General features: G+C 34.7%; 3 protein-coding genes across 5 annotated transcripts; 2 read left to right on the top strand and 1 right to left on the bottom strand.

Annotated features, from left to right (window-relative positions):
* The first annotated feature begins 6,423 nt into the window (after positions 1-6,423).
* LOC132063917 (uncharacterized) lies at positions 6,424-9,765 on the top strand. 2 transcript variants are annotated; one of them, XM_059456682.1, is made up of 2 exons: positions 6,424-7,405; positions 9,483-9,765. In XM_059456682.1, the coding sequence occupies exon 1, from the start codon at positions 6,576-6,578 to the stop codon at positions 7,398-7,400; it is 825 nt and encodes a 274-aa protein (XP_059312665.1). In that variant the 5' UTR covers positions 6,424-6,575; the 3' UTR covers positions 7,401-7,405; positions 9,483-9,765. The 2 variants fall into 2 exon arrangements, with proteins under 2 accessions (XP_059312665.1, XP_059312664.1); XM_059456681.1 differs by having other exon boundaries at positions 6,425-7,396.
* A 1,457-nt stretch (positions 9,766-11,222) lies between these two features.
* Positions 11,223-14,388, bottom strand: LOC132063916 (large ribosomal subunit protein eL36y-like). Of its 2 annotated transcripts, XM_059456679.1 has the most exons (5): positions 14,300-14,388; positions 14,182-14,211; positions 11,945-12,048; positions 11,571-11,770; positions 11,223-11,444 (listed from the first exon to the last, which is right to left on the bottom strand). In XM_059456679.1, the coding sequence occupies exons 3-5, from the start codon at positions 12,044-12,046 to the stop codon at positions 11,414-11,416; spliced, it is 333 nt and encodes a 110-aa protein (XP_059312662.1). In that variant the 5' UTR covers positions 12,047-12,048; positions 14,182-14,211; positions 14,300-14,388; the 3' UTR covers positions 11,223-11,413. The 2 variants fall into 2 exon arrangements, with proteins under 2 accessions (XP_059312662.1, XP_059312663.1); XM_059456680.1 differs by lacking the exon at positions 14,182-14,211 and having other exon boundaries at positions 14,299-14,321.
* Positions 14,389-17,922: 3,534 nt separating this feature from the next.
* Positions 17,923-22,522, top strand: LOC132063915 (uncharacterized). The gene is made up of 5 exons (XM_059456678.1): positions 17,923-19,317; positions 19,926-19,984; positions 20,712-20,840; positions 21,312-21,447; positions 21,928-22,522. The coding sequence occupies exons 1-5, from the start codon at positions 18,613-18,615 to the stop codon at positions 22,216-22,218; spliced, it is 1,320 nt and encodes a 439-aa protein (XP_059312661.1). The 5' UTR covers positions 17,923-18,612; the 3' UTR covers positions 22,219-22,522.
* Positions 22,523-22,766: the final 244 nt, after the last annotated feature.

The following is a 22,766-nucleotide window of genomic DNA, read 5'->3' as shown; positions in this document are numbered from 1 at the left end:
TGATGTTTAGTAACTTACTTTAAAGTAGGGGTGTTGACGATTTGATTAAAAATCGATCCGACCCGCAAACCAAACCAAACCGATAGTTATTTGGGTTTGGTTTGGTTTTAAATTTTATGAATCCGATAATATTTGGTTTGGTTTGGTTTTTTAAAAACAAATCGAAGAAAAAACCGAATCGAACCGACTAAATAATATCCACAAATATATAAATATATATACACAAAAACACACAATATACTAATTTTTATACATAATTTTAAATATTTTGTTTATTCTTTCATCGAAATTTTCTTTATCTCTATTAGGCTAATGAACTTTACACCTTAAGCTCATTCCTTAAAAGAAATTCATGTATCCAAACTCATCTATTCGAAGAAACAACTATGAGATTTACCTAAAAGAAAAGGGGTGTATTTCTTACAAATTTTACTCACTTGATTAAAGCTCGTAGGTCTTAAAACATTTTCTCTATAATCCTAGAAAATTATAGCTCCCACAATAAAAAGGTAATAACAGATTATAAGTTGAAAAATGGTGAAAAAGTCTTTCCTAGTCGTAGGAAAAAAATGAAGAGAGAAACAACATTATGTTTCTTGAAAACCGAACCAAACCGATGGTTATGTATTATATTTGGTTTGGTTTGGTCTTAATAACTGAAAAAAGGGACTAAGTTGGTTTGGTTTGATTTTAACCAAAAACCGACCCAAACCGACCTATGAACACCCCTAATTTAAAGTATGCAAAATGACTATAAACATAAATTGAAAAGGACATTTTAATATAGTATGAATTTGTGAGCATATAATTTATAGTTAGAGGTAGGAATAGCATGTTTTGGTATTTATTGATTAATTACTCATAATTTCATGTGACAGTAGTTTATGCTAAAACAAATATGGTGATGAAAGTCTAGGTTTAGATGAAATTAAAAAATAACTAAATTCATTAAAACAAAGTTTAAGAATTAATTTAGTTTTTCATTAACTCATTGATGCTTTATTCTTAAAAGAAAATTTCCTTACTCAACTAATTAAAGATTACATGATTTATGACAAATTAAATTGTTTGTAAAAAAAAAAAAAAAAGATGCCATATTAGTATTTAATAATTATGGGATTGCGGAGTTGATCACTTGGTAAGCAGCTATTCCTCTTTGCTATCCCACCTAATTAAGCAAATTGAATAAAATTTAAAGATTTTTTTTCTTTTATTTTCCATGATTTCAATCTAATAATTGTTAAGTCTTAGAATTTATTTTCTATTGTATAACTGTGTTATGTCATTAAATCTAATTTTATATTTTCAAAATATATATTTTTTTTTAACTAAAAATAAGATCAAGAGAAATTTAATGGTGATTAAGAATTACTCAAGAAAACTTAATCGACCAAGTACTCTTTCATTACCGAAAAAGTTCTTCAAAGTTATTATCAACACCATTTTAAATTGTTTTTGTGCATAGTTAGTTTTATCTGTCACGCCCCAAACCCGACCCTGGACGTAATAGGTATCCGATGCTATGAATAACACAGGAAGCACCTTATTGAAATCAACGAACACCTAATCTTTTCTGTTAAACATCTATCTTAACAAATATGAAACGAGTCGTTTATAATATAATGAAAGCATAACCATTCTTAGAGACAATTTAGCGGGAGTCAAATCAAATAGTCAGTTAATAAACGTGGCAAAACGCCTCAACGAGTCATATGAGACTCCAACAGACTACCCACAATCTGACGACTATCTATGGAGCTTCTAATATAATGAGTAAATGTCTAACTCATCGAGACGCAGCACGAAAACGAAAATACGAAAATACGAAAAGTAAAGATAAAATGGTGCCCCACGAAAAATCATGTGGGCTCACCGAATGGTCTCGAAAGCAGCAAGTTCTCCTAAGTCGTGGGCGTATCACGAACACCTCTTCTACGTTACCTGACACACCATCAAAAACAACAATAGTATGCCTGAGTACTGGGTACTCAGTGAATGTCTAAGGGGCAATAGTTAATAAAACCAAGGTAAGGTAGTAAAATCAATAAAGCGATATCAAAAGAAACAGTTCGAACTCCGGAGAATAAGTAAGCCAGTAAACTAGGGAAATCACCAATAAGACCCAACATACAGGATTAAATCAAGTTCCACTTATGTTATAGTTCACATCATTGTGTGCTTCATTTACGAACTCAAGGTTTCCACAAGCCACTCACAGGCAACAAAGATACGAAACAAACCACTCACAGACAACCAAAATACGAAACAAGCCACTCACAGGAAAATCAATCAATTGATACTCCGGGCTAGGAAACCACGGAGGCTAATCGTCCTCTGGACTAGCACAACAATAGATGCACCGGGCTGCCTCGGAGGTTAATCATCCTCTGGACTGACACAGTAATAATCGCATTGATACGTTCGGATCCATAACGGCTAATCGTCCTCTGGACTAGCACAGCTTGCCCATACAGGCCCAAACACAAACAAAATACAGATCATGGCATATTAACCGAATCGGTAATCATGGCTTAAAGCCGAATTTCACTTCTTAAGTCATCATCTCAAGATAGAGGCATGTCAAATCATAATCGATTTAGAAATCTTGTTCAATTTCAAGTTCAATAAACCCATTCAACAACAAAACAAGTTTAAGGTCCAATTTTTAGAAAAATAAGTTCAATCATCCCATAATGGGAAAAACGAGTTTAACAAAGTAGTATAATTCGTATAAGGTTCGATGCGGGCTTGACCCTACACACACATGACCTTGTCTAAAAGATATCATCTTTAATTCCAAAAGAACTTCCACCAAACAAGAGTTATAATCATGTTCATATTCCAGAGGAAGATTTCAAGTCCGAAACAATCATCCACACGTTTCAAACAAGATAACATACTTCAAATTTAGGGTTTTGAAAAGTAGACATACTTCAAGAAAGATTTTTGGAAATCTAGGCATACCTCAAATCCTGCTCAAACGTAATTCCCAAGGTTCTACAATCACACTCTTATACGAAATTCACACGCCCCTATCTTCTTCTTCTTCTTGAGATTTCAAGAACTTAGGGTTTTAAAGAGATGATTTGCTATCAAGGAGGGATGAATATGGTGTGGGAATGATCAAAATTGAGTGGGAACTCACCTTAGGGTTAGAGAGACTTTTCTAGGGTTCTTTTCCTCAGAAATATTGTTTTGGAACGAATTGGGAAATAACACAACGAAGTAGGACTTAAAGAAAATTCGGAACCAGAAAAATAACCCTCTCCGCGTTGAGCCAACGTCGCGGGTGTATTGCCTGATCATGGATCTGCATTGGCCACGCGACGCGGCTCCAACACCTGAACATAATCTTGTCTACAGCTGTATTTTGCGCGATGGGGCCGCGACGCACCCCAATACGTGTTTTTGATAATCGATATTCGCTCAGTAAAACAATCATAACTCCCTGTAAGTAGCTCGGTTTGAGCCCCACTTTATATGGTTGGAAAGGTATTTCAGAGACCTACAACTTTCATGTTTTGAGTTTTCCCAAATTCCTAACGCAAATGCCCGAAAACTGGACATAACTGAAAACTGTCTCAGACTTGGACGAATTTCATGATTTCTAACGAACTTCCTTATCTCGTTTGACCCCGAAAAGACCATTTAACACCTGTGCCCTTCCCAAAGGGCTCCGTATAGCTAAGATGACATCTAAACCCCAATTATTTCACATTCACACCTAACGCGGATTTACGGGATGCTACATTATCAGATGACATCATCACTATTCACAACTTTTTAAGCATTTTTAAAGGGCTCAAAATTGATTATATTTACCAAATTGATTATGTCAACCTAAGTAAAAATGAAATAAAGTTGGGGCAAAAATAATACATAGAAAAAAGATATGCTATCAAAAAGGGTTTGAAAATATCTAAATTTATTGGAAACATACTTGGATACATGAAGTAATAAATAATAAATTCAAGGGCAATTTGAAAGAGCAAACCATTTTGGTTGGGCCAACCAAATATTTACAATGTAATACAAAACTCATTACATTGTCCCTTATATATAGTGGTAATGTATATTTAATTTTACACTAGATAAATTAGCTTGTAGGATTACATTGAGTATGTTGTTGTTCCTTAGATAAATTAAGATATACTTCCAATTCCAAATTTAAAACTTCTACTCTAAATAAATTGGAATATAAAACGTGTGTTTGGTATTTCTTTTTTGCTTCAAAGTTTTAATTTTTTTTTTTTTTTTTAATTTCTAATCTTAACATTTGGATGCATCTCACCTCACACGTAAAGTAGGCTTTAAGGGACAAGACAGCATAATTACAAATCTAATCACATCAATTAATTGCTATTTTCTTAATAGTTGAACCTAACGGGTGAACTTTATTATTTTAAGAGGGAAAGGGTTAAAATTTTCATTTTGCAAGTTTTATCTTTGTCCTGTGTTAGAAGATTGGCTCATTCAGATCCTCGCTGTTATAATTTTAGTTCGAAATTGTCTTTAGTCACTAATGGAACAATATTATGTAGGAAAATTTTCTTTGTGATTCGCAAAAGGTCTAATTTTATGCTTGTAATTTGTGAAAAGTCTAACCTCCAACAAAATTAATTACACAAAGAATTCACTCAGTTTTGTCACCACAAATGCCATTTCACGATCAACTACGGTTCCCAATTGCATCCTTCGTCAACCAATTTACATCACATCCCAATACTCCATTTCTACCACCTCCCATCAGCTACTATGAACCATATAAAAGCATTGTTGTCAAAATCCACCACACTCCATCAATCTCTCCACCCAAAAAGTACCCTACAAATTGATATGAGATTCATTTCTCCACCCATCGTCCCTTCGCCACCACCCATCCATGCACATTAGTTTCTTCACGGAAATATCATCGACTTTCATTTTTAAAATTACCCAAAACTTCAACACTCCAAATTTTACACACAAAATGGAGTTAATGACAAATCATAAAATTATAGAAGATATCTTTCTCTCTTTTCTTAAGTCTTGATGCATTTTGATTGTGTTGTAAAAGATTTTTTTTAGTTGTTTTGGATTGATGTGAAACTGCATTTCCATGGTAGTATCGCCATGTGGCAAGTTTTTGTTCTAATCTAACAAAAATAGAGACAAATTATTATAGAATAAGGAAAAGATCCAAATTTATCTAGGTGGTTAAAAATTTGGTTCAAATATGGCCTCGCCGTTAGTGACTAAGGGCAATTTTGAGCCAAAATCATAAAGACCAAGACCTAGATGAACCAAAATTCTAACAAATGGCAAAGTAAAAAGGCAAATATGAGTTTTGCTCCATTTTTAAGTACGAATCACATGACTCAACCAAATCAATCGACCCTAATGAGTCAAGTGTTAGGTGTTTTTGGTGTGAATGAGAAATGAAAGTTTTATTTTCTTTGCCTTTTCTGAAAGACAATTTTTTTACCGAAAAGGCACATGCCTTTTTAGAAAAGACACTTATTTCTTAACACACACCTGTTGTTGGCTATATATCTAGTCATCCCTTCAGATTTTCCTTACGAAAAATCTGATTATCTTCTTCATTCTTTCTGTGCTTCAATTATATGATGTGTGATTTGTTGCCGCCTATTGCGTTCGCCGTTCACCAGGGTTTGAGGTACCGCTACGCTGATGAGTTAATTCATTCTATCCTGGGAGGATATATTCGGATACTTGACGGGAATAATTTCCTTAAAGAAACAGTGTGAATTCAGTGGGCTAGAATCATTCCTTTTTACATTTAGTTTCAGATTCTGTTTAAGTTATTATCGATTACAGATTAATAACGTCGAGTCCTAGCTTTAATCGAGCCTCTACTGAATCAGACTTTATCTATAACCGAGTCAAGGCATGTAAGCTAAGCGAGCCTCTACACGCTTTAGCTTAGTGCACAAGTAAGATGCGAGCATATCGACTTTATTTATTATTATTTTTCAATGTAAAAGATGAGTATTCACATGATTTCATATTTACTAGGCGTTTGACCATAGATACCAAAAATAAATTCACTTTTTTTAGAATTTTTGAAGTTGGAGTTGGAGTTGTGTTTGGTCATAGTTTTTGAAATTGTAGTTTTTGGTGAAATGCAGTTGTAAAAAAGTGAAATTTTTTTGAAAAATAAGTTTTTTGAGTTTTTGGTATTCCGGAATACAACTTTAAGTTGTATTTCGAATATTTATGGCCAAACGCCCAAAAGTGAAAAAAGTGAAAAAAATTTCTGAAAAAAAGCGAATAATTTTTATGGCCAAACGGCACTTCAGAAAAAAAATACTACAATTTTTCAAAAAATTGTTATGGGAAGATACAAAATTTTATTAGTTGAAGGTCGGTAAATATGTTTGTCTAGGCATAAGGGCCAAAATTGGTATTTGGTAGTAATAATTAAGGCCCGCTATTTTCAACATATATCCACGACTACCCTCATAAAACCCTAATCCTCAAACCCCTTAAAAATCACACTTGCCCTAGCGGCGCCACCCCTTCGCCGTCGTATATCCTAAAACCCTAAGCTCCATTTGCTTCCAAATTCAGTCAAAATGTCGATGTCAAAGAGTTCAAAAATGCTTCAATACATCAACTACCGCATGCGTGTTACAATCCAAGATGGTCGTCAACTCATCGGAAAATTCATGGCATTCGACCGTCACATGAATCTCGTACTCGGTGACTGTGAAGAGTTCCGTAAACTCCCACCAACAAAGGGTTCCAAAGAAGAACGTGAAGATCGTCGTACACTTGGTCTCGTACTTCTCCGCGGTGAAGAAGTTATTTCCATGACTGTTGAAGGCCCACCTCCACCTGATGAATCTCGGGTCAAATCTGCTTCTGCCGGGTCGGCTGTTTCCGGACCCGGAATCGGTCGCGCTGCTGGTCGTGGCGTTCCTACCGGGCCTTTGGTACACGCCCAGCCGGGCCTTGCTGGGCCCGTTCGGGGAGTTGGTGGGCCCGCTCCGGGTATGATGCAGCCTCAGTTATCTCGGCCTCCAATGCCGCAAGTGTCTGCTCCGCCAATTAATTACCCGCCTCCGGTTATGAGGCCGCCGGGTGGTGGGCCGCCAATGCAGATGATGCAGAGGCCAGGGGGCCCACCACCGCCCATGGCGCCACCGCCACAGTATCGTCCTGGTGGGCCACCGCAGTTTCCGCCGCAATTTGGTGGGCAGAGGCCAATGGGGGTTCCACCACCACCAATGATGAGGGGGCCACCACCACCTGGAATGCACGGTGGACAACCGCCTAGACCGGGTATGCCACCACCGCCACCTGGTGGTCAGGTTCCTGTTTATGGACCGCCGCGTCCTGGTATGCCGCCTCCACCTAATGCTCCTCCACAGCAGAATCAGCAGCAGCAGCAGCAGTAGAACTGGTGCGTACTGCTTTGTATTATGTTATGTTTTTTTTTTAAACTAGGTTTCAAGACTGATATGTTAACTTGAGTTATTTTTATATTGGTGGTACTGTACTTATCAAAAAAATAAATTATATTGGTAGTAGTGTAATGAAATGTGAAAATTTAGTTGATATAGAACTAGATTTAGTTTTTAAGTAGAAAAGCTTAATGAATCGGAATTCGTGGAAATTACAAAGACTTTATATATAATATTATTAATAGTGGATTAATGGAATAATGTCAACCTTACAGAAGGTAATGTCATGTAAAATAGTAGTGGATGGAGTATAATTTTATTTTATGAATTAATGCTTTCAAGTAGAGGTAGTATAATATGACAGTGGACATGTTCTAGCTGTCATCTACTTCAATCTGACTTCAAATGTAGTTCTATGAATCTAGTTTATATTCTGTGTGCTGATCCTTGGAATAGGAATTTACAAGCTCCTGCGAAAATATTGTCCGTTAGGTGATTGAAAGATGACTCAAATGAAGATATAGCACTTTTTTGTTGTCTAACATCAAACTTTGATTTTAGTTCTGTAATGCTTATCTTAGTTCAAATTCTAGTAATTCATGGAGAAGAATTATATGTCTAGAGTAGTTTATTTCTGTTTAACTTCAGGAAATGCAATCGTCTTAAGGCTAATCATAGCTAATCATAGCTAATCACAGCTCTTTAAGTATTCATTGCTACTTTTGTATTGATAGCGCACAGTTAGCTCAAGCATCAGATGTTATTTGATCAGAGGCTCTAATAAGTTTTCATTGCCAATATTAAATTTATCGTCCTTCTCATTTTATAGATTGGTCTAGAAAAGGATAATCTACATAATTGGTTCCGTGATTCTTTCAAAGGTTATAGGTTGAACTTCTTTGTTATCAAATTGAGAAGGAAGTACAGAGACTTTTATGAATTCTTATATAAAGTTATTTGAGGACAATTTCTTTTTGGATGTATGATTTTAGGACATATGCTGGACTATTATTCAACTGTTTCTTTTAGAAATATGCTTTCTTATCATTTGCTTGTTGCAGTTAGGTTTATATAGTTTGTCTTCTTGTTTTCAATTGTGTGGTGGTCTGCAATAAGATTGGTTCTATGCCATCTGCACTTGTTAGGTTCACCTTTTTGGATACCCTGAGGTTCTTGTTTGAAGTTATTTTTTTACAGAACACACCCCTCTCAGTCAATGCCATAGTTGACCTTTGGTATTAAATAATCCGTGTTGGCATTTGTTTGTGTAAACCTTTGATATTAAATAATCTAGGTTGCCATTTGTTTATGTAACTTTGAGCAAAAGTGAAGTTATATTTCTGGAAAAAGGGATGTGTTTTTCAATTTTTTTGTTTTGTTTTGTAAGGTTGAAATTTTATTTTGAAGTTGAAGAACTGTCAAGGAGTTGTGTTCACCCATAACCTCTTCTTCCATTCGCAAAAAAAATCTCAGGAATAATAAAAACTACTACTACTACCACCACCACCAAATACATCAACTTCCACGAACTAATCCACCAATCAAATTCTTCAAAAAAACTTCTTACCAAATGTTATCTGTTGGGCTTCTTAGTCCTGGTTGCATCTGGCAGTGACTTGTATAATTTTGTGAGAAGCTGAAATGTTGAACTATTGTGCGTTCTGTCCTCTTCATCTTTTCGGTTGCTCACTGGGTCCTATTGCACTGATTTTTTCCCGCGTTGTGTACATACTAATTAATGGGTGCTCCTGAAAGTAAAGTGTGATGCTACTGCCTAGAGATGTACATCTGCCTATGACTATCATAAGGAAAAGAATTTGTACTACTTGACATGGAAAGGGTTAGCCACCAAATATGTAATGGATTTACTACCCTACCATGATAACTAATGTGTGGGAATCCATTTTTTGCGTTACTAGAAAAAACAATTTTCTAAGGGTCCTCCAGTCATTTAATCAAGAATTCTCCATCAAGAATTCTTCAGAAGAAGTGTTCTCTCCTTCCCTCTTAATCCTTGGCTGTGTTCCTGGCCCAGCTTGAATCATAACTAATTTGTATTGTTTTCTCTCTGAGCAGTGTAGGGCTTACTGTAAAGGTCAACTGGTCATATCTTCTCCTGCATGCTTGAATGGTGCTGCTACAAGATTCTCTGGGCTAAGGCGATTTCAATTATGTTGAGCTGTGTGCACCCAATGTTCGTCGGTTTTTGCTAGAGTTCTGTAACTTTGCAAGATAGGAGATTTCAAACTGATGTACTTAACAATATCTGTCTCTTTCTCTCCATTTCTTTTAATTATTATAACTGCGACTATTTGATGACTGAATGAGGACTTCAGTTGTGATAGACGGTGTTGACATATGCAGCTTGTGTCTTTTATTTCTTCTTTCTCTAGATGGCAAAAATAATTGTTTGAGGATAAGTTCCGAGTTATTTCTTGATTTCACTAGAAATTTTATACCCAATATGAGTCCGGGATTAGAAATAGAGTTAGCATAAGAAAGGGAAGCATGCATTGACGAACTATGCGACATACAACGGCCCTAGCTGATTGATGTTATTTTTTGGTGACGGAATAGGTGCATGGTGTTCCAATGCAAGGGAAAATAATTTAATGTAAGGTGTAGCACTGGAAAGAATTCTATAGGTTAAGAAGTCTCTAGTGAATAGGAATTTGTAGTTTTTATATCTGGTGGATGAGTAGATGAGTTCTATTTTGCAGAAAAGGACATGAGTTTTGTGGCTCGGGGTTGGGGAGAAATCAGGGATCCGTGCTTGCCATAGCTTAACTTCACCCACCCTATTTCACTGAAATTGAGAAATACGGGAAGATCTCCTGTTATTTGGATTTATGTGGCATTCGCTATTGTGATTTTGACTGGAAAAAGAAAACAAAAAAGAACTTGGAAGGACTTGCTACAATTGTTTGCTGAGAGAGTTGGAAACTTGGAACAGAAAAGACCTTATGCCTCCGGTTAACCCTATCCTACTATTATTGCTCCCAGACACAATGATAGAATTTGTCGTCATAGCCCCTTGTGGTTCTGATGTGCCACAAAAGGTGAAAACTCTTATTTTTCTAAGCAATCGACTTGTGTTGCGAATCTTATGTTTGGAAACAAAATAATTTTGGTTATGTTGAGCAGGCCGTACGGTAAATCTCAACGATGTACAGGTTGCATTGATATCACAAGTTTAATTTGAATTTTGCGAGACAACAAGAGATTTCAACAGGATTTGCTTGAACTTATTAGTACATTGCTGACTTTCAGACGGCTAAAAATAACTGGACCCATTCATTACTTAAAAGTCATTTCTTGGTTTCACTTGTGAGTTGTGTACTATAAAATTCTGTCAACAGGGGAGCGTCTCTGTGATGGAATAATGGTTTACTGTGGAATGGCTTTGGTAGCGGAAATCTAAATCGCTCAAATCTGCTTATCTTTTATGTATATGAAAAGGAAAACAAAACTTTCAGAAGGGTAATTATAATTTTATCCAGGGGCACACTATCTCCTCAAGCATTTCAAATAATATCAAGCTGAACAACCACCACAGCTGTCAACATGAAACTAGTGTTTAGAAAAGGAAAAGCCCTGGTTCAACATTTCAGAAGTGAAGCAAAGTGCCGTTCAGAAATCTTTGCAAGTTCACTGAATCAGATTCAGGATTGCCCCAAATCAAACTTTTTGGGCTTCAACCACTATTGACAAATTTCTGTTGTCTTGACTACCCCATTTATCAGTAATATATCTAATAATTCACCCGATACAAATGAATTGCAAAACTTAAAACATAAAAAGTATGAATTGCAAAACTTAAACCATAAAAAGTTTCGAACCATTCTCATTCTAAAACAACAAATTACAAAAAGCTCAGTGTTCGGTGCTTCAACATCCAAATAAGCTTAAAGATGATAAAGCCAAAATTTTCGGTTTAAAAAGAAGTTACTAGAATAAATCTTGGCTAAGCAGTTTCCGGATCTAATATTTCATGAAGATGTTAAGACTCATTTCTTCTTTTCACCACCTCCAGCAGCCCTGGATCACAAAAGACAAAGATAAGAACCTAGTCTGATGCACAATGGGCATGAAAAGCAGGGGAAACAAGGAAAAAGTTTGATAGTCCTAAAGTATAATATTCGAGTTGAAAATGCTGTCAGTTACCTCGATTTACGGAGAACATTGGACATCTCTTCACGCTTCTTCTTTGCTCTCTTGTGAGTGCCCAGCTTCCTCTTGGCTACCTTCAGAGCACGTTTGTCCTTCCCAACTTTAAGAAGCTCAGTAATTCTCTTCTCATAAGGTGCAAAACCAGCTACTTCCCTGATAAGGCTTCTAACAAAATGTACCCTCTTACTGGTTTTCTGAACAAGGAAAAGAGAAACAAATCTATTAGAAGTCCTCTTAATGGATTTAGATATTGGTAATAGCTCCCATTTTCTTTTTCATGAGTTATCAGTTAAATATCCAGAATGTGTAACATCCATACCATTCAAAGATAAAGAGATCAAGTATGGAAAACAACAATAATGACTTACCCCTTTCCTATCAGAAGGGCGAGGAGCCAACTCTTTCTTAGTAACAACATGTCCTTTGTTAAGACCCACAGAAAGGCCTGTATTTGGCTGCTTTGGAGCCATCCCTACAGATACCGAAAGCACGTAAAAACCAGGCTACTGACTATAAGTGGCAATTGTTCATCAAGATAGGCATATCGTCACGTCTGGTTCTGGTCATACAAAATACTTTTACATATACAAGCATCAATTACTCATACCTAGCTGGTAAGTAGACCATATGGAGAAGATGTATTAGTCTAAATCAAAAGAACCTGTAACAGAGTAGCAGGTAGTGTTCTGACAAAAGGTACATGATCTACTCTTTATCAAAACAGGCAAAAGAACAGATAAAGAAATGGGAAAAGGAAGAAAAATTAATGGCTAAATACATAGGCAGCCCCCTAAACTTGTCCCATTTTTTCATTTAGACACTTGAACTAAACCTTGTTCCTCTGGAACACTTTATCTTATTAGAAATAGTGCCTATTAAACCCTTTAAAGTAGCCAACCCCAAAATCTGAAAGCGTGAAGTATAAGGCACAGATGACATGGAAAAAGACCTATTAAAAAAAGATATGTCAGCAAAAAATAAAAATTAAAAAGAGAAAGAAAAACGTGGGTCTTCTCCTCCAGGAGATGCAAAAAAGTGAAAAATAAAAATAACAAATTGCAAGAGGACAGATCCTTGAAGAAGAATTAATTATGAGATCCCAATTATCAAAATAAGTTTTTGTTTCCAATTCTCCAATTAAGTTGTTGATCTTCTTATAAAGTTGATTTTTTAGTGTTAACTTTAGTTAGTTCTGTTCCAGTTTCATTTGGTTGGAATGCGAAAATATATTGAAATTGGACCCATGTGGCTTCCCCAGTTCAAACTTATTTGTGAATTAAATTTCACTACTTTTCTTTTTTTATTTTTTTTATTTCTATATCTCTGAATCTGATATGTGCTGAATAAAAATGGTGATGGTGGAGTTGGTTGATGGGCTCCATGCTTGACGGGAGATAACCTTTTTGATGGTTTAAAAATGGTGGAGATGGGCAAGGGGATGGCAATGGAGAGTTGATAGCAAGCTCAAGAGAGAGTGAGGAGATGGGACGAAGGAGAAAAAGAACGAAAAAAAAATTTAAGGGAAAAAATTCTACTGCACTTCACGCTCTCAAAGGAGGTGACCTACACTCATGGTGACATGTCAGCAGGTTGTGTCTAATTGACACATTTTTAATCAAGTTAAAGTGTTCAATAGGAATAAGGCTTAGTTTAGGTGTCTAAATGGAAAAAAATAACAAGTTTAAGGGGCTGTATATGTATTTAGCCAAAATTAATCCAATTCACAAGTTTGGTTTTACCAATAATCCTACACTTGGAAACCAGTTATGTAGAAAGTCTCAGATTCAGGATCTTCCACTGAATTCCTGAGAATATTGATACTGGGAGATTGGGGATCGGATGAAAGACTGAAGATGCACACAAGCCCTATATTATCATCTTTTTTCATCGCCGTCCAGTTCGGAGGGCGGGGATATCAAGGGAAAAACATTTTTTTTTTATGAAGTCTGCTTTTTTAAATTGGATAACGAGCCCGCCCCTCTACCCTTCTCCACTTAATTACCAGACTATTGTCTAGCGCAGGGTTCGAATGTGTGACATGCGCCTATGCACACATCATGCATTGGGCTCTTACCACTAAACCAAAGCCCTGGGGGAGGAAAACATTTAAGAGTCAACAATGATAGTTTTTCTTCTCAAAAAAAAATCTAAACCAAAAGATTCACCGGCACATAAATCAGATACCATGTCAAAAACCAAGTTCATCTTGTGGGATTACACTGGTTATGTTGTTTTCAAAAACGAAGTTCATGTATAACTTTATTTCTTCCTGTTATGCTGTTTAAGCAAATATAACCAAGTAATTTCATCACAACTTAATCACCAAAATATAGATTTAACTACCCTTTTGAGTCAAAAAGACTTTAAAAGGAAAATCACATCTCTATATCTATTCATTTTTTTATACAGAAAAAAAATAAATCTTTACTCATCAAAACAATGCATAACTTAACAAACCATACAGTAACTAACTTCAACCCCAATAAAATCACCAAAACAGATAGTATTAGACTACCCTTTATGTCAAATAGTAGCTTAATACAACAAAAATTGCATCTTTTATCATTAAGATTACTGATTAAGCAGAGATTAATCACACACTAACCTAATCAGCTCCAATAGAACTTTGATACCTGCACAAGTGCCAAAAAAAAAAAAAAATTGTGAGAAAATAAATTACAGAGAAATTAGATTTTCAGTTTGATTTAGTTACGGTTTTGACCTTTGAAGGAAATAATTGACGGAAGCGCTGAGAAGAGAGCTAGGGTTTTTCTGATTGCAATACAGTATTTATAGTCTGGCAGAAGGGTAGTTTTGGTAATGAGATATAAGTATGATAATGTTTTGATGATAATAGCCCTCGTAGTTTCTAATTGTAGAGTTTAGCACCTTCAAAACCTGTAAATGTAGCAATACACGCTTACTTAAAAAAAGATGGGAGTGTGATATTATAATATTATTATTATTATTATTACTCTTTTTTATTTCATTTTATTTATAGGACAATATTATTACTACTGAGAGGTTTAACTAAATATTTTCTATATATTTCTTACGTATATCATATTACCTTTTTGCTCATAAAAATAGATATAACTTATAATATTACTTCAAGTAAATTAAAGCGGGTGTTCGAACTTCACAATAAAAGTTGAATATTATAAGCTTGCTATTTAAAACTAATTTTGTTTCTCTTTTGATATAATGTTTTGCACTTGAATAATTGTCTTTGTCATATTGATAAAGTTATGCAAATTTTGTGGGGTGGTATAATTATGTTAGTAAAAAGTAGAATTTATTTGGTGAATGGTAGCACACAATTTGTCCATAATTTTTGAAGGAGTGCAATGATAGTATTATGAGAATATATTTTTTACAAAAGTAACAAAAATCAAAAAGAGATATATAATGTCTGTCACGTCCTTTTTAGTGGTGCAAAATCCGAAAGACACAAACTTTACAACAAAAAGAAACTCGTGTGGATTGAATTGCTTTGATTAGCAAATAACAAATTGGTCTTAATTTGTAATTATTAATCTTGGAGAACACCTAATACAGTCAAACCTCTCTATAGTGACAACGTTTATCTGAAAAATTTCATTAGCCGTTATATAAATAGTGAAGTGTTGTTATGCGTAAACCGACATTCGATATTTAGATTTCATTTAATTATTATAAACAAAAGACGCAAACAATTAACTTTGTGCACTTTTTATGTTATAAATGAAAACAATATACTTGTAAATTTTAAAATCTCAATTGATTTTCATATCTCATAAATTAAAAATTGAAAAGACTAATAAATTACTACTAAATCCATAACTAGTTTTACCACACAAGTAAAGAATTAAAATCTATGGAACATATGCATTTTAAAATAATTGAGAATTTAAATATTTCAAGTTTGACGTAAGAACTCTACAATCGTAGGCCTTTTCGTAAATTATAGTCTTCTTAGTGATAATATAACACTTGAATCGACGAAAATTTTGTCAAACTTTCGAAAGGAAATTCATAGGCTTTTCCCTCGAAAGTCATCTAAGTCTTAACCGACTTTCTATCTCCAAGTATAGTAATAGGTTGAGACTCTTCATCGACACTTTTGTTGTCACATAATATGTTTCTTATAAAATATTATTACACGCTTTCTTTTTGAGTATAGGCATGTTATAGAGAGGTAATTTTACGAAGAAAAGTCTGTTATAATGGATGGCATTCTTTGTTATTATAAATGAGAATGTTGTTATAAACAAGAAAAATATAACATGAAAAATCAGTTTTGGAGAAAATCAGGTCGTTATAGTGAAATGTTGTTATAACGAATGACAATTATAGAGAGATTTGATTGTATAACATTTTCACACAATATCAATCTCAATATGCATAGTGTGAGCATATTGGACAGGATTGTGGACGATATAAACGCTGCTAATATGGACAAAATAGTTATGGAAGATGAAGAGATATATGGATGAAGATATGACATTTGGCAGAAGAGAATGTAATCGAGTGATTGTTGTAGCCATATGGGCAACGAGCTATATTTAGTTTAGTCCTTGATTGAGGAACAACATCAAGTTTTTAGAGGACCATGAAATAAATTAGGGCTAACAAAGATACTGTATGACGAATTAGAATAGTGAGTGTTAGGAGAATTATTTAATTTGTATTATAACATTGTATTGTTAATAGAAACCACCTGAAATAAATAAACACATGATATATAAAACACTATGCCAGTAATGGAAAATATTTTGTGATTATAATATAGCCAACTTTTAGACTATAATATAGTGTGAGCTGTATTTTAAACGCATCTAGAGAAAAAAAAATGTATGCCAATGACCTGTTTTATCACATCACTAAAACATTTGATCATAATATAGTCCTTATTGTTGATTGTAACCTCTAGTCTCAAGAGAGCCATCATTTATAACTTCTGTCATTGCTAAATTACATGTCATTTCTTATCCTACTAAAAGTTCAAAGAAAGAAGAAAGAAACTTAATTTTTTAGCTAACATTAATATAATAATATATAGATTGGCAACTGTGTCCATGTTGTGCACGGCCCAATATTTATTAATGAATTTAATTTTTTAAGCTCTGATCATTAAATTATTTTGAAATTTATGATTTAAAATAATATATAAATTTATATGGTAGTAAATCATCTTATTAGGAGTAAAACAAATAGCCGACAAATATTAGTATTAATATTGGAAAAAAAAAATTAAGAACAACAACAATATTTATAATCAATGCAGATTTAGCAACATAATATTTTTTGTCCTTTATTTCACAAAATTGGAAAGCAAATTAAATATCTTCTTCACTCAAAAATCAGTATAAAAACGTAAAAAACCACTGTTAATTCATTTGAATTATTGTATCCTTTTATTCTACAGCAATTAAATGCTGTCAAAAATAATCTGGAAAGCTTAATACAAAATTAGTACATACTACTTTAACAAAAAGAAAACAAAAAAGGAAACAGAAGCCAAAAGTAAAACAAACGGAGGGAGAAATGTCAAATTGAGACATCAACGCGAGACCCACATGGTGATGTTGTAGAATTTCGGATATTGCAAAGCCAGCGTGTGTCATTCAAAATACAAATGGACCCAGTTTATAGCAAATCAATACCCACAAGAACAAGTGATAAGGCATCAACTGCAACATTTTAAGGCATACAGATCTTGAAGTTTCAAAATTACCCTCAAAAGAAGCTGGTTTGTCAACGAAGTGGTGCGTGCTTCAGTAGCTCACTCCCACTTCTTATCTAGGAAGATATAATTTAACTAAATTACTTTTTTTTTTTTTTTTTTTTTTTGTTTCCATCCGATTTTCAATCCTGCATTAAAATTAATCCTGATTTATCTTACGCCAGAAAACACTTTGAAGAAAGACTCCTAACATGGTATTTCCGTGTCAGTATCCAAGCATTTCGGAACTCGGCAGGTTAAGGATGGACTAATCTTAGCCACTACACCACAACCATTGTTGGTAACTAAATTACGTTTATTTATTCTTTTATCTTAATTTGACACTATTCTTTCTTTTACCATTAATTCATTTCCATATTTATCAGGGTAAAGATAAAAATGGATTTATTTTTCTAAAATAATTAATGTTTTAAATTAAAATTGTTACTAGTAATCATGTCATGACAAGCAAAATGGACAGGAGTACAATTTACCGAGAAAAATAAAAGGAATGCAAGTAGACAGTTACTTTTATTTTTATCGAAATTAAAATTAGGAATATTTGCTCGATACAAAACTAGAAATATGACAAAATTCAACAAATGGCAATAATTCACAGGAAGTTACCTTCTTTCCTTTTCCTTTTAGTTCTTTTTTTTAGCACACTTCCGAGGAAACTTCTACCTACCTCACAATATATACGAAGAAAATTACAGAAACTATTTTTTTTCCACACAAATGACAACGAAGCAGAGACAATCATCATCATCATCATCATAAGTAGTACTATTAATTAGTATAGTAATTAAACAGAAAACCAGTGCCATTAGAGAAGGATCTAGGCATAATCCCACAATATTCTTTCACTTAATTGTACAGGACCCCACAAAAATGGTAGGTGTGACGATTAGTTGCAGGTGTTTCACGGGTCTTTTTTCTTCAACTTTCAGTAATTTCTCTCTTTTTAAGCTTCAAAAGTAACCCCTTTTCTCCATTTATTCAATAATAAACTATAAGGTATGTTCTTTTCTTGAAGTTTATATTGATGATTACAACTGTTTTTAGCCCAGTTGGTCCACACCCCAGTTGTTTTAGTGGTAATTTAATGCCCCTCTTCTCTTATTTTAGGAATAAAAATTCAATCTTGATTCTTGAGTTAATAAAGATTCAATCTTGATCACTGAGTTAGCTCAACTCCTTAACAGGACCTTGAAATACCAATTTGTTGCTTGATTGAGAAATGGCCTATTTGCTGAAACACTGTGTCATTCATTTTCTTGAAAAATAATTGTCATTCTTGAATTGTTAGAAGATGAGTGTTTGGTAGGACCAATGTCATTTGCCTGTTGTGTTCCAGTTGTTGAATGTGTATACTGCTTAGCTTGTGTACGTTGGGTGTGGAAGAAGTTCCTTTATACTGCTGGCCGTGAAAGTGAAAACTGGGGGCTTGCAACTGTTAGTGAGTTTGAGCCGGTACCGAGGTTTTGTCGATATATTATAGCGATATATGAGGATGATATTAGAAACCCCATATGGACTCCACCTGGAGGATATGGTGTGGATCCAGATTGGGTTATTTTAAAGAAAAGTCATGAAGATACTCAAGGGATTGTATCTCCTTATTTGATCTATGTTGATCATCAGAATGCTGATATAGTTGTAGCAATTAGGGGTCTTAATTTGGCTAAGGAAAGTGATTTTTTGGTCCTACTTGACGATAAACTTGGACAAGCAGAATTCGATGGGGGTTATGTTCATAATGGTTTACTGAAGGCAGCTGAATGGGTTTGGGCAGCTGAATCACAAATTTTAAGGGAATTAGTGGAGAGGTATCCAGATTATACCTTGACATTTGCTGGGCATTCTTTAGGGGCAGGGGTGGTAACGATATTGACAATGTTGACTGTGAAGAACAGAGAAAAGTTGGGGTGGTTAGACAGAAAAAGGATCAGGTGCTATGCAATTGCACCTGCAAGGTGTGTCTCACTGAATTTGGCTGTGAGATACGCGGACATCATAAACTCTATTGTACTTCAGGTAAGCATGTAGGTTCTCTTTGTTGTCTGATACACTTATCTGCTTCAGTTTGACTAGTACTATTCGACTTATCTTAACGAAAAGGTCAACTTTCTTTTTCTGATATGAGACCATGTAATCCTTCTACTAAAGAACATTCCATAAGGGAAGTTCTTTTTTCTTTATTTTAATTTTATCCTAAGTGGCACATAAAAGTAGCTTATCTTTTGGAATTAATGCTTCATATTTGAAGTGCAATGTTAATTAGCTTGATCTTATCGCATGGTGTGAATAAATCTGTCGTCATGCGGTAGTTTACCAAGTGAATCAAATGTTGTTAGTTTGAAGGAATTGAACTGTTATTTGGAAGCAAAATCTATGTATTGGATGTAGAGCTACACTTACCACAAAACATGTGAAGGAAGGTAGACATTCTGTTCTTGGGAAGCAATTCCTACTAGAAAAGGTAGGTCTGGTTCACAATTTAGGAAGATACCTTTTTTGATAATCAATAAGGTGTAATACCTTATGTATATTTCTTTTCTTGTTGGATGCTCTATGTTCAAGATATATCTATTCGCTTAGAATTTATGGTCACATTTTGACACATCTTTGCCATGACCAATCAGGATGATTTCTTACCTCGGACCACTGTGGCACTGGACAATGCTTTCAAGTCACTTTTCTGGTAAAAGATTGCAGGTCTTCTCTCCTTTTAGCATGATTTTTGATGTCTATGCTATAGATGATTTCAAAGTAAATATGCAGAATCGAAATACAACAGTTACATTCAGTAATTAATAGCTTAGTTCAAGGGATAATTTCAATTTCCCAATCTATAGTGAATCAATTGGAAGAAAGAATTAAGATTTTTGATGATAATGTGACTCTGTCCATTTGCTCGTTGTCTTTTTGGTGTCTCCTATCCACCTTTTATTGGATATCATAAAACCCACACCACAATTGATTGCCCAGTTGCTCGAACCCGCTCTTGATTGGAGGTGGAAGGCCCTTCGTGGTATCACTTTGGTGATCATAAAATGGAGAAAATTTAAAGATCGAATGCAAAATTTTGTAACGTGGCAGAATCAATGACAGTCTAAGACGAAATTTTGCTTGCTTACTGCAAAATAAGAATTTCTTGCCAATTTGATGTTCGCCACTTATACAAACGGACATATCCTAGTAACACCTTATGTTATCAAATATACTCCCTTAAGTCCTTTACTATAAGAAGCACAAATTTTCTTGTTAACTTATATCACTGTTAGGAAGAATGAGTAATACAATGTTTTTTTCCCTTCATTTTCTTGATAGTTGAATATTTGGTTCATCATTGTATCAGGTCATATTTTCATGATATCAAGAGACTAGTATGACAGACCCATAGGCTGACAAGTGTTGTTTTTCTATAGTTTCCCATGCTTGATGTGCATGCTGTGCCTGAAGGATACATTCACCATGGAGGAGAAGATGCTAAAAGATCCAAGACGCCTTTATGCTGCAGGTCGTCTTTATCATATTATTGTCAGGAAGCCCTTCAGGTATATGAAATTCCATTTGTACATACAGATTTATGAAATAAAATGGTAAAACTTTGGCAGGATTTCCTGTGCTATCTTTTTCAGTAGTATATATTAGAATTTCGGTACCAGTTAAGGACCTAGCTTGGCTACAAAATTTATACTTGGTGGAGCCCAGTTGAAGAGCAATAAGTAGCAGCCGACCTTTGGCGGGGGGGGGGGGGGTTGGTTTCTTCTCTCTGAAAAGGAAGATCCTTCCTTTCAATTGCTTGTGTACATGTCTTTTCTCTAATACAACTGTTTAAATAACTAAGCCTTAACCCCAACTAGTTTCCTATAATATGCTAATAAAGAGAAAGAGATCTTATTAACCATCTTTTTACCATTTCGAAACAATGATTTAAGTGCATAAATGCGAGTCTTTGAACCTTTTTACCAGTAATATTGCTGATGCATAAACTTTTTCTTTTCTGCTCTTTGCCTCTGCTGCAGCTTTGCTAACATTAGACCCATTGTGAGGACTGCTATACCTGTTGATGGACGGTTTGAGCACATAGTTCTTTCATGCAACATGACATCTGATCATGCCATTAACAGGATATTGACAGAATCACAAAGAACAATTGATGTAAGTTCTCCGCAGCTCCATTCTTTGTTGGGCGTAGCCTAATGAATTCAGACTTAAGAACTGAATGTCATATGAAATAAATAAATAAAAAGAAAAGAAAAAACTCGCTGTTGGTACAAAAGTTAAAATGCTTAAGATTTTATGGCATTAGGAATATTGATTTGTTGGAGGACTTTGGTAGAACAAATACATGGGATCCTCGAACATATAGATTTTTTTTTTTCTTTTTGAAGTCATGGTCAGGGTTGAGAGTCATTATTGTGGTTAGATGTCCTGGTAAATGCATAATAAATTTGATGTGTAATTGTTGCTTTATTAGCCTGTGGAGGAACCTACAGCAGCCGAAAAACAAATTTATGTCTGGTCAGATTTGTTTAACTGTGAGAAAATTTGTGGAAAATGATGAGTTAAAGCTAACATTCATATTGTTATTCATGAAATTGTACCCCCCTTTTTTTTTTTTTTTTTTTAAATACACAGTTGATGTTGGAGAGGCATCAGATCACAGAATCTATGAATATCCCTGTGCAGCAGAGAATGGAGCGACAGTCGTCTCTTGCTAAGGAGCACATGGAGGAACACAAGGCTGCATTGCAGAGAGCAGTTGCACTGGATGTTCCCCAAGCATATTCTCCTTCTGCATATGGAACTTTCAGCGACATAGAGGAAGGGCCGGATTTTGGAAAACCAGGGGAGTCCTCTGTCGCAATTTCCAAAAAGAGGAGAGAAAGCTGGGATGATTTGGCAGGACGTCTTTTTTTTCACAGATGAGTCGGGGTGAATTGGGTTGAAGATGTAGTAGATTGGTCAGTGTCATATTCATTTTTTGTTCTTTCTATAGGGTCTCGTAGAATACATTTGATGCCCTTGTATAGGTTAGTAGGATGGCGTTTAGTAGAGAACAGACAAACACGTCTTTTGTTAGTTCACTCGGCAGGCATCAATTACTATGAATAATTGCATGTTCCCGGATAGTATCAGTTATCAGCACTGAGGGACAAATTTTTGTGTGCCCAAATATCAGCTACAGCAACATAGATATTTAATAGAATCAAAGTTCAGATTTCAATGACACGGTTCACTGATGTCTTATTTATAGTAATTATGCCTTTTTATTTGGTAGTTATCTCGGAATAAAGTTGCTGGCTATTATTTAGACTATAAATTGCCAATTCGTCTTGAAAGTAATAGCAGACCTATCAGGTTAACAAAAGGTATAATTGTATTATTTAGTCCATAATTGCCAGTTCACCTTAAAACTAATACAACGCCAATCCTGTTAAACATACAATAATGGCTAAGACTTAAGAGATGCTGGC

This window comes from Lycium ferocissimum, chromosome 7, assembly GCF_029784015.1.
Source record: "Lycium ferocissimum isolate CSIRO_LF1 chromosome 7, AGI_CSIRO_Lferr_CH_V1, whole genome shotgun sequence".
Lineage (NCBI taxonomy): Eukaryota > Viridiplantae > Streptophyta > Magnoliopsida > Solanales > Solanaceae > Lycium > Lycium ferocissimum.
Note: the sequence above shows the minus strand (reverse complement) of the source record. Positions and strands in the feature narration are given on the sequence as shown.

Coding starts and splice junctions, on each gene's coding strand:
- LOC132063917 (XM_059456681.1), top strand. CDS start 6,576: ATGTCGATGTCAAAGAGTTCAAAAATGCTTCAATACATCAACTACCGC. Junction 7,397..9,482: donor AATCAGCAGCAGCAGCAGCA/GTAGAACTGGTG, acceptor CTCTCTGAGCAG/TGTAGGGCTTACTGTAAAGG.
- LOC132063916 (XM_059456679.1), bottom strand. CDS start 12,046: ATGGCTCCAAAGCAGCCAAATACAGGCCTTTCTGTGGGTCTTAACAAA. Junction 11,771..11,944: donor GCCCTTCTGATAGGAAAGGG/GTAAGTCATTAT, acceptor TTCCTTGTTCAG/AAAACCAGTAAGAGGGTACA. Junction 11,445..11,570: donor AATGTTCTCCGTAAATCGAG/GTAACTGACAGC, acceptor TTTGTGATCCAG/GGCTGCTGGAGGTGGTGAAA.
- LOC132063915 (XM_059456678.1), top strand. CDS start 18,613: ATGTCATTTGCCTGTTGTGTTCCAGTTGTTGAATGTGTATACTGCTTA. Junction 19,985..20,711: donor GCTTTCAAGTCACTTTTCTG/GTAAAAGATTGC, acceptor GTTTTTCTATAG/TTTCCCATGCTTGATGTGCA. Junction 20,841..21,311: donor ATTGTCAGGAAGCCCTTCAG/GTATATGAAATT, acceptor CCTCTGCTGCAG/CTTTGCTAACATTAGACCCA.